This window comes from Alligator sinensis, unplaced genomic scaffold (assembly GCF_000455745.1).
Source record: "Alligator sinensis unplaced genomic scaffold, ASM45574v1 scaffold123_2, whole genome shotgun sequence".
Lineage (NCBI taxonomy): Eukaryota > Metazoa > Chordata > Crocodylia > Alligatoridae > Alligator > Alligator sinensis.
Genome location: NW_005841917.1, coordinates 17120 through 33789, shown reverse-complemented (window position 1 = coordinate 33789; position 16670 = coordinate 17120). Strand labels below are relative to the sequence as shown.

The 16670-nt window shown below is 37.8% G+C and overlaps 1 protein-coding gene across 1 annotated transcript in view; it reads left to right on the top strand.

Moving 5' to 3' along the window:
* Positions 1-15644, top strand: part of MEOX2 (mesenchyme homeobox 2) — a 52278-nt gene extending 36634 nt beyond the window's left edge. Inside the window, exon 2 of the mRNA XM_006018933.2 lies at positions 15400-15644. Coding sequence (XP_006018995.2) covers positions 15400-15629 — 230 coding nt within the window. The 3' untranslated portion in view covers positions 15630-15644. The remainder of the gene's footprint in view (positions 1-15399) is intronic.
* Positions 15645-16670: the final 1026 nt, after the last annotated feature.

Sequence of the window (16670 nt, the reverse complement as noted above, 5' to 3'; positions counted from 1 at the left end):
TCTAAAACAATTTCTTTTTACCCTGAATTTACTACTTTGAGACGCATTGTAATCCTAAAATAATCAAAAGTCATTTTGATATTGACATCAAAATGAAAGGTTTTTTTTATTTAATTTTTGTTTTTTAATGGCACCTTACAATACTCTCAGTGATAAATCACAGATTTTTAGCATTCATACCCATTAATGAGGAATGTTCAGAAAGAAGGCAAAATGACTTCTGATTTTGAAATGAACTAACTAGGCTTATTTTAAGCAATGGAAAATGTAGTCTTTGTATAACTAGCGTTAGCTTTAGTGATCAGCTTTGTAAGTCTTTTTTCTTTTACAAAAGGTCATATTAAGAGAACTAGATCTTTTTCATGACATGAATAGTTCTGTTTTGGATTCCTCCCACCCATTCTGTGAACTATATTATTATTATGGTAAAACTTCAGACATCTGAAAGATTAGTTTCTTTTCTATGGGATAAGGGCATTTAGATTTATTTAAAAGAAACAAAATGTGATTTTTCTTAAAAATATGAAGATTAGCAATGTAAAAGCAAAAAACTGATATGTGGGAAGCCTCTGATATAATTATCTGGATATCTACTATACATTTACCAGTTGAAAATGAAAAATAAATGCTTTATACTTAGCCAATACTAAAACATTTTTCAGATGTTTAAACTATTTTATACTTTATAAGTCTTTTTATTTTGGCTTTTCCTAAGACAGGTAATTCCATTTAATTGCATGTGGGAAAGCACTTTCCACTGCCTCCTTTTTTTTATGGTTAACATTACACTTCAGCACAATGCTGTAAAATAAACTGAATGAAATAGTAGAATACATGCATACCAGCAACCTTGATTGATTTTTTTTTCAAAAAAGGAAAAACAGATAATGTCTGGGTATCTACTAACATACATTTTATGAGCACAGCTGGTCCTTTTGGCTACATTTTAATGCTGTCTTAGGGGTAGTAAGATTTACAAAACACATGAGTAAAATGTATTATGCACATGCTGATTTACATACGAATGCATACACACAAATATGAGAAATCAGAGAGAGGATTCATTTTTATCCAGGACTGAATTATACAATAAGATGCCATGATCTTAGCAAATGAAATCAGCAAGGTAGGCTATTAACATGTGCAATTCATGAAGGGAGAAACAGGAGACTTGAGTCACAACTATGAAATCTAACATGACTTGTGAACGTGGGATTAAGTTAGATACCATGTACACTACTGAGGCAAGTTATGAGCCTTAAAAAGAAGGCTTTAAAATGCTTCAGGCAAACTGCTTAAAAAAAGAAAGAAAGGGTATGCTAATATCACATCAAATAGAAATGTTGGTTGCTCGATTAGCTCTAATGGCCTTTTTTAAGTTGATTCCATGTGCAGCATATATAAAGTTTTCACTACGTCGTTAAGAAGTTCCAAAGAAATCTGTTCCATGATAAATGGAAAATTTCTTTTTAGCCAATGTCATACACTGGGAAAAATTATATGTAAAAATATCACTGCAAAATGGTTTCCTGTTTCCTGTGGCTGCAATGTATTTCTTAGAGAGACTTGCACTGGAATTGTTGATATAAATTTCTATTATCCTGTGGGTAATGATATCTCAAGGACCTTTTGGAAGATGGTGAGTGAGGCAATACAGAGAAACTCTAACCGTATTAAGCCATGTTTCAAGTTTTGTTGCTAAGGATGGAAAACTTAAAACCCAGATTCTTTGGCTTAAGTAGAAGTTATTTATTTTTGGTCACATGGGAGCTAGTGCATTTTCAATTAAAAAAAAAAAGAAAAAGAAAATGGGGAAAAAAGAGAAACTCTTAGCAAGATCTGAGTTTAAGTTAGGCAATGCTTTTGAGTAAAATACTGCCTAAGAATGTATCTTTCCTAATTAACTCAAGACAATGTAGTCCTATAGGAAACCAAGGCAGCATCTATAAAAACAAAGATTAAATTGTGGTCTTTTACAACAGTGTCATTGGTGTAAAACACCGCCGTACTTCATATGCGTGGTATTCTCTTTCTGTCTATAAGGAATCCATTTTCTTTGATTCTAAGCTCAGCATATGCAAAGTTTTCACTACATCACTAAGAAGTTCCAAAGAAATCTATAAGGAAGAAAAAATATTACACTTTTCATTCTTACACTAGATGCCTCTTGAAGTCAATGAGAGTTTTTCCAATGACCTCATTTGTCTTTGGATCAAGTTGATAGAGACAACACGAGGCACAAGTCTAATTGTATGTGGAAGAAATACGACTGCTAATATATTTACCAAGGGGGAATTTGAAGATAGAATAACTGGGTAAATGTAAATGATGAATTAGCAGTCAGTGGACTAGAGGCAATATATTTTATTAGACCAACTAGATATTGCCTCTAGCCCACTGACTGCTTGTTTTCTTAGACCAGCACAACTACAACCTTTATCCCTGAATGATAAATTAGGCACCTGATTGGTTATATAACCAGTCAATTTCTGAACATGACGCTAAAGATTCATTTGTCTTATGCCACACTACCCCAAAGTTCTGAGATTTCCTGACTGACATGTTTCAAAATGAGAGCTCCATACCATTGGAAGGAGCAATTAATACCTTTCAGTGGAACATGCAACATTTACTTTTAGTTCCTTGTACATAAAACACAGGATATTGGAGACTAATTGCCATTTAGAGATGAAGAGAGAGAGAAGCTAAGTTAGGTAAATTTAGAAGTTTCTTTGAAGGCCTTTTTTGTCTCTCTATCTGAATTTTGGATTCATGATACAAGGCAGCCTGGTTTGTTTGAAGGAGGAATATAAAAAAATTACCAAAACTTTTTAGGATGTTAGGGATTTTAATGCAAAAATATATGACATGAATGGAATACATGATGGTGTGATGTTTGTTTAAAAGTTTTACTGAAACGTACCAATTTCAAATGACTTACATTAGTTGCTTGTGTGTTTACTCTTTGTAAATATAATATACCTTCCCAAATGCAGGCTGGCAAAATCTTTTGTTTTCACTGAATCACTCTGTATCCTATGTGTACAAAATGTTATCCCATCCCATAGAGGTCTTCATAGTATATTTTTTCCACTCCCTGTTCTCATCTCTTTAATTGTTGCTAGCACTGCTTTAACTAAATGAAACATCAAAGGAAATTCAGATTGCTACAGTTGATATAAAATGACCTTAAGGCTTACCTAAAAGCTGCTCCACCCAGTCTTGTAAAATAGCATATTATCATAAATCTTGTGATATAATAAAATATATGTTTTATGTAATTGTATTCACACGATACATTTATTTAACATATTTGTATAACTTACCCCACAACAATAAAAAACAAAATATGCATTCTTTAATCAAGTATAAATCCCACAGTACTGTGTATATATTAGCTGCTCAGTAAGATTTTATCAAAATGAAGTCAATCTGGTGGCTGAGACCAAAATGGAACAAAAAATTATTTTCATCGGGAAGGTGAATACTTGGTGAGGGGGAAGAATTATTATGCAGTTAGGTTCTGTATATCACATGATCTGGTCTCTTCCTAAGCTGGAACCCTTTTATTTTTCTACCATGGCCCATGGTATCAGGTCCTGTGCAACACACATTAGAGAGAACTCTAATTCCCTAAATATAACTAGGTATAGTGCTAAGAGAATATTTTACATTTTTTTGAGAGTTTGATATCATCATTGGCAATCCCTCTCAGTCAAGTATGATCGTCTTCCATGATTGTCTTATCTGTGGGTTTGAAGATATCTGACAAGGCCAGTCCAGTTCTGTTGCAGCTCCACATGTTTCTGTGTGGAGTGGATGCTTCTGGATTCCTAATTCCATCCGTGACGTGCTGTTTTGCTGCACCTACTTTTCTGTCTCCTGATGTTGCTGTGAGGTTTCAAAATACTGAGATCCTTATAGCAAATTCTTCCTCTATTTGGTGCGGTCCTGGGTGACAGCTGCCCATGAGTTGACGTTGATATTGTCTTTTTTTTCATGTTGACCTTGAGGACGTCCTTGAAGTGTTTTTCTCTGCCCTCCGATTGTGTACACCTTGACTGAGCTGAGAGAATAAAACTTGCTTTGGGAGTCTGGAGTCAGACATCCAGATGACGTGGCCAACCCAGTAAAATTGATGTCGAATGATCATTTCCTCCAATGCTTGTGCTATTTGCTTGCGAGAGGATGCTAATGTTGGTGTGTTTGTTTTCCCACTGGATTTGAAGGATCTTCTGTAGGCAGCATTGATGGTATTTCTCTAGCAACTTGAGAGGTCTGCTGTATGTTGTCCATGTATAAGGTCTGTATGGTAAGATAAGGATCATGGCTGCTTGATAAACCATGAGCTTGGTTTCAAATCTAATGTAATGATCTTCAAACACGCGTTTTCTCAGGTGTCCAAAGGCTGCACTTGCACGTTTGAGGTGATGCTGGATTTCTTCATCAATGTCAGCTTTCTGCGAGAGATGGCTTCTGAGGCATGGGAAATACTCAATATTCTCCGGAGTCTCACTGTAAAGCTGAGTGACCAGACCTGGGGACTGCTTATTAAGAGTTTGTTGATGGAGGACCTTAGTCTTCTGAATGTTATAAGTGTCAGTCCCATTTTCTTGTATGCCTTGGTAAAGATGTCGAAGATGCCTGAATGTCTGCTTCTGAGTGAGCACACACTACAGCATTAACAGCATAATGGAGCTTGATTATTGAGGTCAAGGTAGTTTTGGTTTTGGTTCAGAGTTGGCTGAGACTAAACAGCTTGCCATCCATTTGGTAGTGTAGCTCCACTTTGACTGGAAGTTTTGTTGGTGGTCAGTGTTGGCAGTGGATTTATAACCCAGATACCTTGATCCAAACAGAGTCAAAAACCCTCAGACTGACCACGACCTCTCCATTTTGATAATAGGCAAATTTTATACAGTGATAGCAGATTAGAATAAATTGTATACAGTGATAGCATGATTAGAATAATGGAAACAATTCTATGTCTACCAGTTGCAGGGTTCACAGAGTCAAGGTAAATCTGGCCAGTACATGAGCTTCAGTCTGAAGTTCTGTCTTGAATGTCAGCAGCCTGGAGGTCAGAAGCCAAGGCCCACCCTCCGACCCCTCCAGTGGAGTGGGTGAGATAGGCTGGTGATATGCCCTCTGTCCATGGTGGTTCCCAAGATGCGAACCTGGGGCCCTTTGCTGCTCTGAAATTCTTCCTTTTGTATTCTTTCCCCCTCCTGATGACTCTTCATCTCTGGGCATTGCTGATTGGTCTTCCTATGGCCATTATACTTAACCACATTCTGTCCTGTCAGCATATTCCTAAATAGCATTTTCTAGCCATCAGTTAGACGTAGCATCACGGTAGAGGGTTTTGAGAAGAGTGTTGAAGTGATGATGCAGCCTTGCTTAACTCCTGTTTGAATGTCAAAGAGATCTGTGATAGATCTGTTACTGAGAGCCAGTGCTCACATAATCATGGAGTAGGTGAAAAATGGTGACAAATTTCAGTGGGCATCTGTACCTGAGAAGGATCCTCCACAGCTAAGAGAACCTTTTAAATTTGCTTGGGAGTTCTATATAGTTTCTGCCCAAAGAAAGTCTTCATCAGATCTTTCTCTGAGGCCTTAAGGAGCACATTCTTCAAACAGTTTCCATCCATTATTGCCACTTGCACCCAAAAACCTGTGCTTATGTTGAGAGGTTTTGGTAATACTTGGGGTGCTATGGTGTCTGTTTGTCATTTCTCACCTATTTCCCAAAGGGAAATACCCTGTTTGAATACGGGATAGACTCTTAAGGCATTAGTTTACAAGATTGTATAGAAGCCCCAGTCCTGCAAAGTTACAACCTCGCTTCTATGACTGGTTCCCCCGAGAACAATAGGATTGTTCTAGGCATTAATTCATACACAGGCATAAGTGAAGGTTAAAATAATAAATGAAATGAGTGTCAAAGGAAGATGCAGTTGGATGGATAATGTGAACTCACAGAAATACACCCATCCCATGAAGGTACCTGCAGGTACTCCTAAGATACTAGCTAGCCCAGTGTTAGTGGTTCAGTGCTTCTGACATTATAATACGTGGACTGTCATTTTGAAGCGTCAATAATAACAACAACCCCTTCCCCGCCTCTTAAAAAAAAAAAACAACTCACAACCAAAACCACAGGATGGTATATAACCATTTTCAAAATATCTACAGGTGTTACTGAACAAATTCTTGTTCTCATCAGGAAGAGAGAGGGGTCTGAGGGATAACACATCTCAATAAGCAAATAAAAGTTTGTCTTCATTAGTATGAAAACAAGGATTCATGTAATTTTGACATCATACACCTGTCCCTGTGCAGATTTGCCCCTTTTCACAGGCAAGATTTTGAATTATGATGAAATTGTTCAGATTTTCAAAGGAGAATTCTGTGAATGTTTTTAATGAATTGCAGTGCTAACAGTACTGTTTATGATGTTCTCTGAGATATATATTTAGTTAATCTATAAGGTGCATATCTACCCTGCCTTATGTCTGGCTTCAGGCTAACATGGCTGGCTACCTCTCTGTCTTCTGTGAGGCATGCAGCTTTGGAACTGTGCAGTGTAGCTGTCCAGACTCTTAAATAAGAATAATTTTTAAAATAACTAGGTATTTAAAATAGGGAGAGAAGAAGAAAATGGTCATGGAAAGAAAAAAAAATCAAGAAAGAAAAAGAAACATAATGACCCTTTGCATTATGAATATGGCCACCAGCATTCAGCAGTGTGTCACTTTCTGTGAAGTTTACTATCACTTTCTGTGCAATTAAATCTTCTATTTAAAACTAAAAAAATGTTTAGGGCACAAGCAAAAAGAAAAATAAGCATTTTGTCACCCATACTGCCTGGTATAAACCATGAGCACAAAAATAATGTATAACTATGATTACAGTTCTCCACCCATTGCAGTTACTATCAAAACAGTGGCAGCTAGGTTGATATGTACATATGTAGCTTACTCTAATTTTCTAGCATTGTAGGTATTTCATATTATCATGTTGGCTAAGAAAAAAGCAAATTAAAACAGTGGTCTGTGGGTATCAGCTACACAATGGCTGTGTCTACACAAGACGCCTAATGCGTAGTACCCTAAAAACACTGCACAGTAGCATGCCAGGTAAAAACCGTCCTAATACACTATTGCGCAGTAGTACTGGGCTACTGCGCGGTAAGCATCACTAAAAAACCATGCCCCGGCACTACTGTGCAGTAACTGTAGTTACTGTGCATTTAGTTAGTATTTCATTAAGCAAGTACTGTACTAAACTAAATGTGAAGTAACTATTGCTCATTAACAAACGTGTAGATGCGCCCAGTATGTATCTCACAATAAAAAGGCCATGAAATGTTGTAAAATTTTGTTGCCTTTATTAGGAGACCAAAAATATATTTCAGATTTATGGAATGGTTATTGTCATGTAAACAAACCAGATTTCTAATAAGTATATGTTAGTGTCTTGAATAAAAGAAATAGGCATTTGGCATTGACCCACATGCCATTCATTGCGTGTCCTGTTTTTGATGTTGGAATCTAAAAGCTTTTGTTTGTGTTGGTGGTTTTAAGTGACTTTGAGGAATTAAGCTAAAAAGAAACACTCCTGCATGCAATGTTATTTCACTATGAAGTAACAAGATTGTCACATTGATTTATATGCATGGGTTGCTCCATTTTTAAAGTAAACAATATGTAGTAGCTGCAGTCTTCAGGCACTTGAGGCCCTTATAAGAAAGTTTGGAGTTTAAGCAGTTCATTTATGCAGCATCACAATATAATTACTGTGATGCTGCATAATATAATTATTGTGATGCTACATAAGTGAACTGCATAAACTGTAGACTTTCTTAAATGAATAGTTAATGCATACTTAACCATCTAAGAAATCAAATTGATTTCAGTTTGAGTTATGGGGATATATAATCTATATCTTAAAAAAGGACTACATAATCTAAGTCTTCAGAAAAGAAAAATAAAATGTTTGAGGTCCAAATTCTCTGTTGAATAATACCTGTTGAATTTAGTTTGACTGTTTATGAAATAAGATACCTTTATTCTCACTGAAGAGTGTCAGAATATCATCCTAGCTAAGTAGGTGACTAACTATAGTGAAATGCTAGTAGATTTTAGTGTTTAAATTCTTGCATGCGGTGGTTTTCTCAGTTTTACAAATATAAACTGAAAATCCAGTTTTGTCCATAAAATGCAGATCCATCAATTGCTAAAGTAAGCCAAGCCAAAAGTGTCTGTATCTTAAGATTTTTGTAAATGATTTTGATGCATCCATTTTGGAATAGGGGTTGTCTCTTCCTTTGTTCCTGCCACCTCAAGCACACTGGTGAAGCACAATTAAATAGAAGTATTTTATTTTTCCCGTATGTTAGTTGCCTTATTCTCCTTGTGTCAAAAGCAAACATATAAACTATATATCTGGGTCAGCACTCTGTTTCTCCATTTTTTCTGTTGTACCTCTTCTGGTTTTACTAGCATAAAACTGAAGGAACAAACTGCACATCAGGTGATTTTGTGGTTAAAGACTACGTGTCTCATTGGGCTCCGATGTGTTAGAAATTCAGTCCATCAGAGCAGACTCGATTTAAGCAGTGTCTGCTAGAGCACAGAAGTTAAGCACTCCACTAGACTCTTGAGTCAGGTATATCAGTGTCCCCACACTGAAAAATGGTGGAAAACTTTGAACTAAAGCTTGTTGGATGAGCTTTAGTTCAGAGCTCCCTGCCACCATTTTTCAGTGTGGGGACACTGATACACATGACACTTGGGTGCTTTTAAATTAGCATGGCTCGCTAATTAAAGTGCCTCCCCACATGCTTCCCGGAACCCGTGTAAAACTATGCTCATTGATTTTTAGCAAAGTTAGGAAAGAGATTGGAATTCTGAAAGGACAGGAAGATTCCTTTTTCTAGAATAAGATAATTTGGGTCACACTATCAGGATTAGAAATGGTCTTTCATTGCCCTTTTACTAACCTTGATTAAATTATACACTAACAATAGCTAACTTAACACCTCCGGTACATTCAGTCAGACCTTAATAGTATTTTTCTAAATAGCACATTCTGCTGTACTGAACTAGCAAGTCCATGTAATATTTGTTTACAACAAATGTTATGGTTTTCTCCCACAGTACTGAGTGTATTTAAAGATACCATCTGTAGTTTTAGAAACCAGACAGGAACAATCCTTTTCTATTTTTTAAGATAGTGTCAGACTACTTGCATTAGCATGATCCCAAAGAGCAATGAGACTGTCAGTTGACTGGAACCTGAATGTAGCCCCATATTTTCTGAAAGGAAGTCTTAGTCTGCCTGCAGAGAGGGAGAGACCGGCTATAGCATTTGCTGTATTTTACATCAAGTGTTTCACACCAGATGTAACTATTTTGTGCGTTGGGGTGGTAGGGAGTAGTGCAATTTAGATCCCCTTAGACTTTGTTCTCTGTCTCTACACCTACCATTTGGCATAAAATCTAGCCAGTAGAAGAAAATTGAGAGTTTTTTGCCTCAGTTGCAACAGCTGCAAAACAGATGTAAGCTGACATGAAATCTGCCAAAAATCTCTTCCAAGTCTCCCACCCATTTTCCACCAAAGAAGCCAGTCAGGTGATATGAACGGAGAAGACCTTACAGTCAGAAAAAGATGGGATCTCCCAGTCCTGGCTCTTTAAAGGCTGTTGAAAAGAAGTGTTCCAAAAAAGCTAGATTTACAACATTGGAAATTAAAGCAACCAAAGTTCATGGAGGTAACAAGTGGAAAAAAAAACAACATGATTCCAAGTAGCTTTTAATTAACAGGGAATAAAATAGAGAGATCTGCCTGTAAACTAATGCAAAAAGCCAGTGAAAAGCAGTGAAACAGAGAAAAGAATCAAATATTTGTAGGAGTTTATAACTGATGGTGCCCCCTGTAAATACACCTCTTTTTCAATACTTTTTGAGTATTTTAAATGCTTTAATGTATTTAAGTAAAACATCCTTGGCTCACTTTTTAGCAGCATAATTATGATAGTATGCAATTATGTCAAATGAGTTTGAAGTACTTACTGATACTTACCTACTTGATGATATTCACTTTGTGGGTACTGTAACTAACACCGTTTCAAAATGGACCATTTCAGTTAGTTGATGTTGAAAATTAAACATTGAGTGACATCCAAGCTTTTGTCAAAACAGTCACCACAAATTTATTCATTCTCTTGGATAAACCTAGTTGCTAAATAGGAGAGGAGGGAAACATATCTAATGTTTATACCTTTCCAATTTTAGACTTTTGTTTTGTTTCTGTTTATCACGTATGTTCTGAGTATTTTGGAAGTTAGAAGGTGCTACGAATGATATAAACATTTAAAGAAATCCAAATAAACAAACATAATTTAATGTTTTTTCTCATGCCTGCATCTATTAAATCTGATGTTCACAAAGAAATATACAACATATGAATTACTTGCAATCAGATTGTTGAAAAATCATGATAACTTGGTTAAAGTTGAGATGTACAAATATCCTGGCTGCCCTGCATCAGCATTTCCAGGGACATGCAGAGGCTAAATGTTAGCACAGTGAAGAAAAACCAGGACCTAGGATTTCATGCTTGTGTGTTTCTTGATTCAATTTGGCAATCTTAGAAAAGAGTACAAAGAAGTACATTTTTCAATGTACTGCTCTAGCACTATAACGTATGGAAACTATAGTAAGCTCTGAGCAAAGCCCTCAGTAGTTTCAATGACTGGCAAAAGGGCCTGAATGTTCCCAATTACTGTGGTTTTGCTGCTTGTATGGCTACCAGGCAAATAGAAGTTACTAGTGAAAAAAGATTTCTTATGTAAATGGCTCTACACTCTGCTTATCAAGGAGTGTATGTATGAAGAATCACCAAACATGCTATGATATGTAACCTCCCTCTCCCCCTTAGAGCCCCAGATTATTAGAGTGCTGTGCTAGCCAAGAAAGTTGTGCATGGTAAACCATGAAATTATTTGGTGATTTGCATGCAGTTTATAGACCCACTCAAAAATACTTTCCCAAATGCCTAATGCTCAGGGACACATACATTCAATGATGTGTAAATAAATAAATATTGAGACTGCTGGTCTGCCGTGTAAAGCCGGCTGCTGACAACTGCTGCTGCCAAAAATTTACAGTCTTGACATTTAGTTAAAGCGAGTACCCAGTAATGGTAGGAGCATCTAAATAATGAGTTGCCCAAGCAGCTTCAGTTTCACACAGGATCTGTGTAGGCTAATGTTACCAACTGTATTAAACCCCTAGTTCAAGCCACATGCTAGCAAGCATGAAGGACAAATGTTTCATCTCTGCCTTTGTGACAATTATGTTTGACTTCTTGTGCACCAGTATCCCAGGGGCATGGGACTGAGGTTCTCAGTTTCTGACTGACTTTCATGAGTTTAAAACTCAAAGCTTTGACTTTGACATAGAGAACTATTACCTAACAGACAACTTGCCTCTCTCAGCTATTTTTATCATTAAGGTTGCCCTGCAGTCTTAGTAAAATGCCTGCAGTGTTATTTCTCATTGTCATGACATCAAGAGCTACTTACCATTCATGGAATTATTTTGGTATGCAGCCAGTGGTGGTAGGGAGAAAATTATCAATGATGTATTGAATGCAGGTACTCCTTGAAATTGTCTCCCCTCACTGTATTCCTGCAGCATTCTCGTGTAATTCTCATAAAGATCAAGAGGAGAAAACCCCTCTGCTTATGGCGGTGAAAACTTCTCTGAGTATCACCTATAAACATGGTCATTATTACCTGCATAGTGTAATCAAATCAAGGCCTTTCTGCTTTTATGACCATTTGTGATCGTTTGACCTTGCCCCAAGGGATGACAAGGTCAAACATTCACAAACTCCTCTAAGACAGTTTTAGGCTGGACATAAAGAAGAACTTCTTTACTGTCTGATCCCCCAAGGCCTGGAACAGACTGCTGCCAGAGGTGGTGCAAGCACCTACTCTGGACTCCTTTAAGAGAAATTTGGATGTTTATCTTGTTGGGATCCTTTGACCCCAACTGACTTCCTACCCCTGGGGCAGGGGGCTGGACTGGATGATCTTCTGAGGTCCCTTCCAGCCCTAATGTCTATAATTAATTTACCAAATATCCCTAACACGAGTATTGTATTTTTATACAGGTATATAATTGCATTTAGGGCTTATGCCACTAAATACTAAAGATTTTCTAGTAAAGAACAGACCTCAGAGTTTATTACTATAACATGAAACAGTGCTCAAATGGTACCATTCTGGCTATTAACTGCATTTACCACATGGTTGTTCTTTATCCAGGAGCAATGCACTTCTAGAGACATGTGGTACAAATGTAACTCTCCCTCAGAATCCTAAAAGAGATGTTTTAGACATTCACCTAAAGTGAGTCATTGCTAGTTTTCATACACATATTCAAGCATATAGGTCCAAATTGAACTTTGATACATGCTTGCATAAGCAGAATTTGCCCATCATAACTATCTGGCCAGGCTGGGTAGATATGAGAGAAGTTAATCTGGATCTCAGTGAAAGACGGGTACTAATAGATAGTAATGGGTTTGGAGTGTTTTTTTAGTATTTATCACTTTCACCACTTCAGATGGAAATTCAAGAAAGTAATGCAGTGTCTTTCTACATACTAAAAAAACTGTAGGAGAAATTATGTTTTCCTGAACCTGCCTGTCCTTGTTTGATGCAGCATCTTGATAAAAGCTATTGTGAGGTTGAAAGCTATCTCAAAATTCTCACAGAGTTTTGTATTCCAAATTAATAAGAAGGAGCTGTTTCCTCTGAGAGCAAAGATTTGTTCATTTCTTTTTGCTAGTGGTAGATTAGTGAGGAGAAGCTGCTTTAATGTTCTTGGCTAGGGACAGAAGTTACACATAAACCAGTTTGTGATCAGAAACTGGTTTAAACCTGTAGCAGATCAGAAGTTCAGTGCACATAAGCCAGTTTCAAAATAGCTGAAACTGGCTTAAGATAAACCTGGTTGAATCAGACTTAACTGATTTGGGTCACACTGGTTTATGAAACTTCTGTCCCAGACCCCTTCCTGGTTCAAGTTAAATCACAATCCCCCAGCATGCTTTGCAGCCCTGGGCTGTGCTGTGCTGTCTGCTCCAGAGAGCAAGGCTAGCCTGCCCTTCTTCTCCCTAGCTTGGGACAGTGAGGGCTGGTTGACAAGGGGGTGGGGGTGGGAAACCTGGCTGGGGGCCACAGCTGGGTCTGGGGCATGGAATGGGGCAAGAGCCTGAGAGGGACTGCCCTTCACCCCCCAGGCAAACTCCATCTGGGGTCTCGGAGAGATTTAAATCTCCCCTTCCATGGCTCACTGTGCCTCAGTCTAGCAGAGACTGAGGCAGGCAAGCAGTTGATAGGGGCAGGAGGCATAATTCCCCTCAGCTCCCCCAGGCCCTGGGGGAGGGGGAAGAGTCTGGCAGGCACTGGTCCTTAAACCCAGGCAGACCCCGGCTGGGGTCTACTATGGTCCAGGGAGGGGATTTAAACTCCAGTGTACTAGCCCAGAGCTGGGACTTGGTTACACCCACTCTGCTGGGGGTGGGGCAGGTTGAATGCCTTGGATCTTCAGTACCTTCCCTTTGGCAGTGGCTGGCAGGCTGGGAGGCATGCTCTAGTGCACCCTGGCTTCTGGCCTGAGCCACTGAAGGCATGTGGCTGCATTTCCTGAATCAAAAGTGAATGCCTGTTCACCTGCTTCTCGGTTTAATCTCCGCAGTTTCGACTAAGCTGCTAAGACTGAATTGATTCAGCCTTGGTTTTTTTGGCTGTCTGTACTTAGCCCTTGAGTGTATGCCTACTTCTTTGGCTGGGCACAAGCTAAACTGTAACTAGATACTGAACAATCTGGGTTTCACATGGGGGAGGGGCATTTTTCTGTGTCCCCTCCCAAGTTTTGCTGTACTATTGCAGTAACTTCCATGTCTTTAATTGAATAATTTGTCTTTTTTACTCCACTGGGGTGGAAAATCATGACCTTTGGCAGCCTAAATCTGTGGCTATAATATTACTCATATATGCTCCAATTTGAGGGTTTTTTTCTCATGTGACAAGGAAGGTAACTCTGCACCCTATCCATTCTCATTTTGCTTTCATAGACCTTCATAATTTATCATAGCTTTGCTGTTGGGCTTAGTGGTCTTCTGGACAACTTTAGACATTTTGATGAGTCATCTGACATAGAAAGTCATAGAGAGTCTGCTTATGGGCCTGTCAGTTTGGACGGTGACACAGGTTTCTATTTAAATCAGCAGCTGAAGTGTGAATGTATCTGTGACATTTTTAAGATGGTTGTGGGGCCAGAAGTTGACCAGTGATTTTCATGTTGAGCACCTGCTAATTTTGGACTTAACAGTGTTGTGTGGTGCCTAGCCATGAATTTAAACAAAAAACCCAGAGGTAATGACATTTTATGTGAATAAAATGTTGGATATTTGACAACTAGATCATAGCATGTATTCAGTTGGAGTATAATAGCAATGGAAAGTGGTTCATTGACTTCAGTTGTTCTGTGTAATGACCTGTCCAAGAGTAATGGAAACCATGAGGGCTAATGGGGGATTGTTGTTGTAGCTGCTACAATCATGGCAGCAAGTATACTTTACAGCATGGATTTAGTGTGGCAGTAGCACTTTCTGCATCACGTCCCAAAGTTTTTGAATTGTTGTATATCTACATCTAGAAGAAGATAGACTACCTAAATCAGAGATGCGTAAGATTTCATAAGGAGCAGTGTACTTCATCAGGTGCTATAAAGAGTCCCTTCATATGCCTATGCATTTTTTCAGTAGATGCTATGAAGGGACTGTGCATCAATACATGCCTAAGTGTTCCATCATTTAATTTTGTAATAGTAGTATCTTGTAGTTGACCGAATTTCAGATGCTTTTTTATATTTATTTTATTTTGTTCAAGATACAGTTAGGGATAATTGAATATTTGGTTTGTGGCACAGAGAACTTTAAATTATTAGTGAGAGGATAAGATGAAGCCAACTCTATTTCTACTTGTCCAGTAGTTCACTGGCCAGAAAGTATACATCCTAATCTCTACCCATGCTCTTAGTGTATTTAGAGTTTCAGAAAGTGGGAAATGTTTGAAACTTTCAGGAGTTTTGCAGTTCAGAGGATGGAACAAAGTCAGTGGGTCTGTAGAATTAGTGAAGTAGAGGTAGTGTGCTGTTCTTGAATGCTTGCTACTTTTCTGTTTGGCAGTGGATTATCCTGGTGCTTTTCTGCCATTCCAGAGTGGGTCAAATTTGGGCAAGTACAGCACAAATCTGTGAGGTTTTTGGTTCCTGAAATACCATGACTTACATGTTTTTGTCTCTTTCATTTCAGATTCCCAAGAAGGAAATTACAAGTCAGAGGTGAACAGTAAACCTAGGAAGGAAAGGACAGCTTTCACCAAGGAACAAATCAGAGAACTAGAAGCAGAATTTGCCCATCATAACTACCTGACCAGGCTGAGGAGATATGAGATAGCAGTAAATCTGGACCTCACTGAAAGACAGGTACTGATAAATAGTAATGGGTTTGAAATGTTTAATATTTATTTCTACCAGCAGTAGGCAATCTCGCCACTGGTTTTCTGGCTGATTGACTTCACTTGTTTTGTCATGGCTAAAGTACCTATACAAGAGAGTTAGACGAGCTAATGTATCAAATTAAACATTAATTCTAAAATGATAATGTTAATTTTTCATGCTTGCAAAACAAATTTGCAAATTTAGTTAACCTACTAGAAACTCTACTTGACTCATTGTTTTTCCATATCTGTTTCTGCCTGCTTTCTGAATGTCATAAATTACATAAAAATTGGCAGAAGGTGACATTCAAAAGCGTCTCGCAATAGGCAAATTTAACTAAGGTTGCAGTAGGGTTTCTGGTAAAACTTAGTTAAAATAAGGAAGATTCAGAAGTATCTTGAAAGTTTTGATGATGATTCTGTTATATCCAAGATATAAACTTGAAACACATGTATTAGTTTAAAAGAAAAATATAAGTTAGTTTTATTTTTATACTAACAAAACATGTTATTGCTAATTGCAGAGGCAGGGATGACAGAGAAGAGGGCAGGGGAGAAATTTTGCCTTGATACCTAGAATATATGCTCTGCAACTCCTGAAACAGAAAATGTGCTTTAAAGTCCTGCTTGAGTAAATCAACCAGTTCGGCACATTCTAAATGTACCTACGCCAGTCTTCTGTAAAGAGTTTTCTACTGTGGTACATTTCCAAATGATGGCAGAAGTAGTGGGAGTCTAGATCAGAAAATACGATTTATTCTGTTGTCTTTAGAAAATCTGTTGTTGCCTGTTCTGTGAAATAAGAGGAGACAGTGACATTCTTATCATTGGTATTAGTTTCCTTCTCTTCAAGCCCAGATCCTACAAAACACATAAACACATGCTTAACTTTTTGTTATGGAGTCATACTGACTTATTAGTGGAACTGTATCAGTGCTTTAAACATAAGCTTGCAGTGAAGTGTTTGAGGGGTCTGGGCCAAACACACTAATGTTTTAATGCAACTCTTACTAATGTTTTAAAGTTCCTTTTATTTACCAGTAAATAATCCTATATACACACACATTGAGGACAGTTCTTGTCT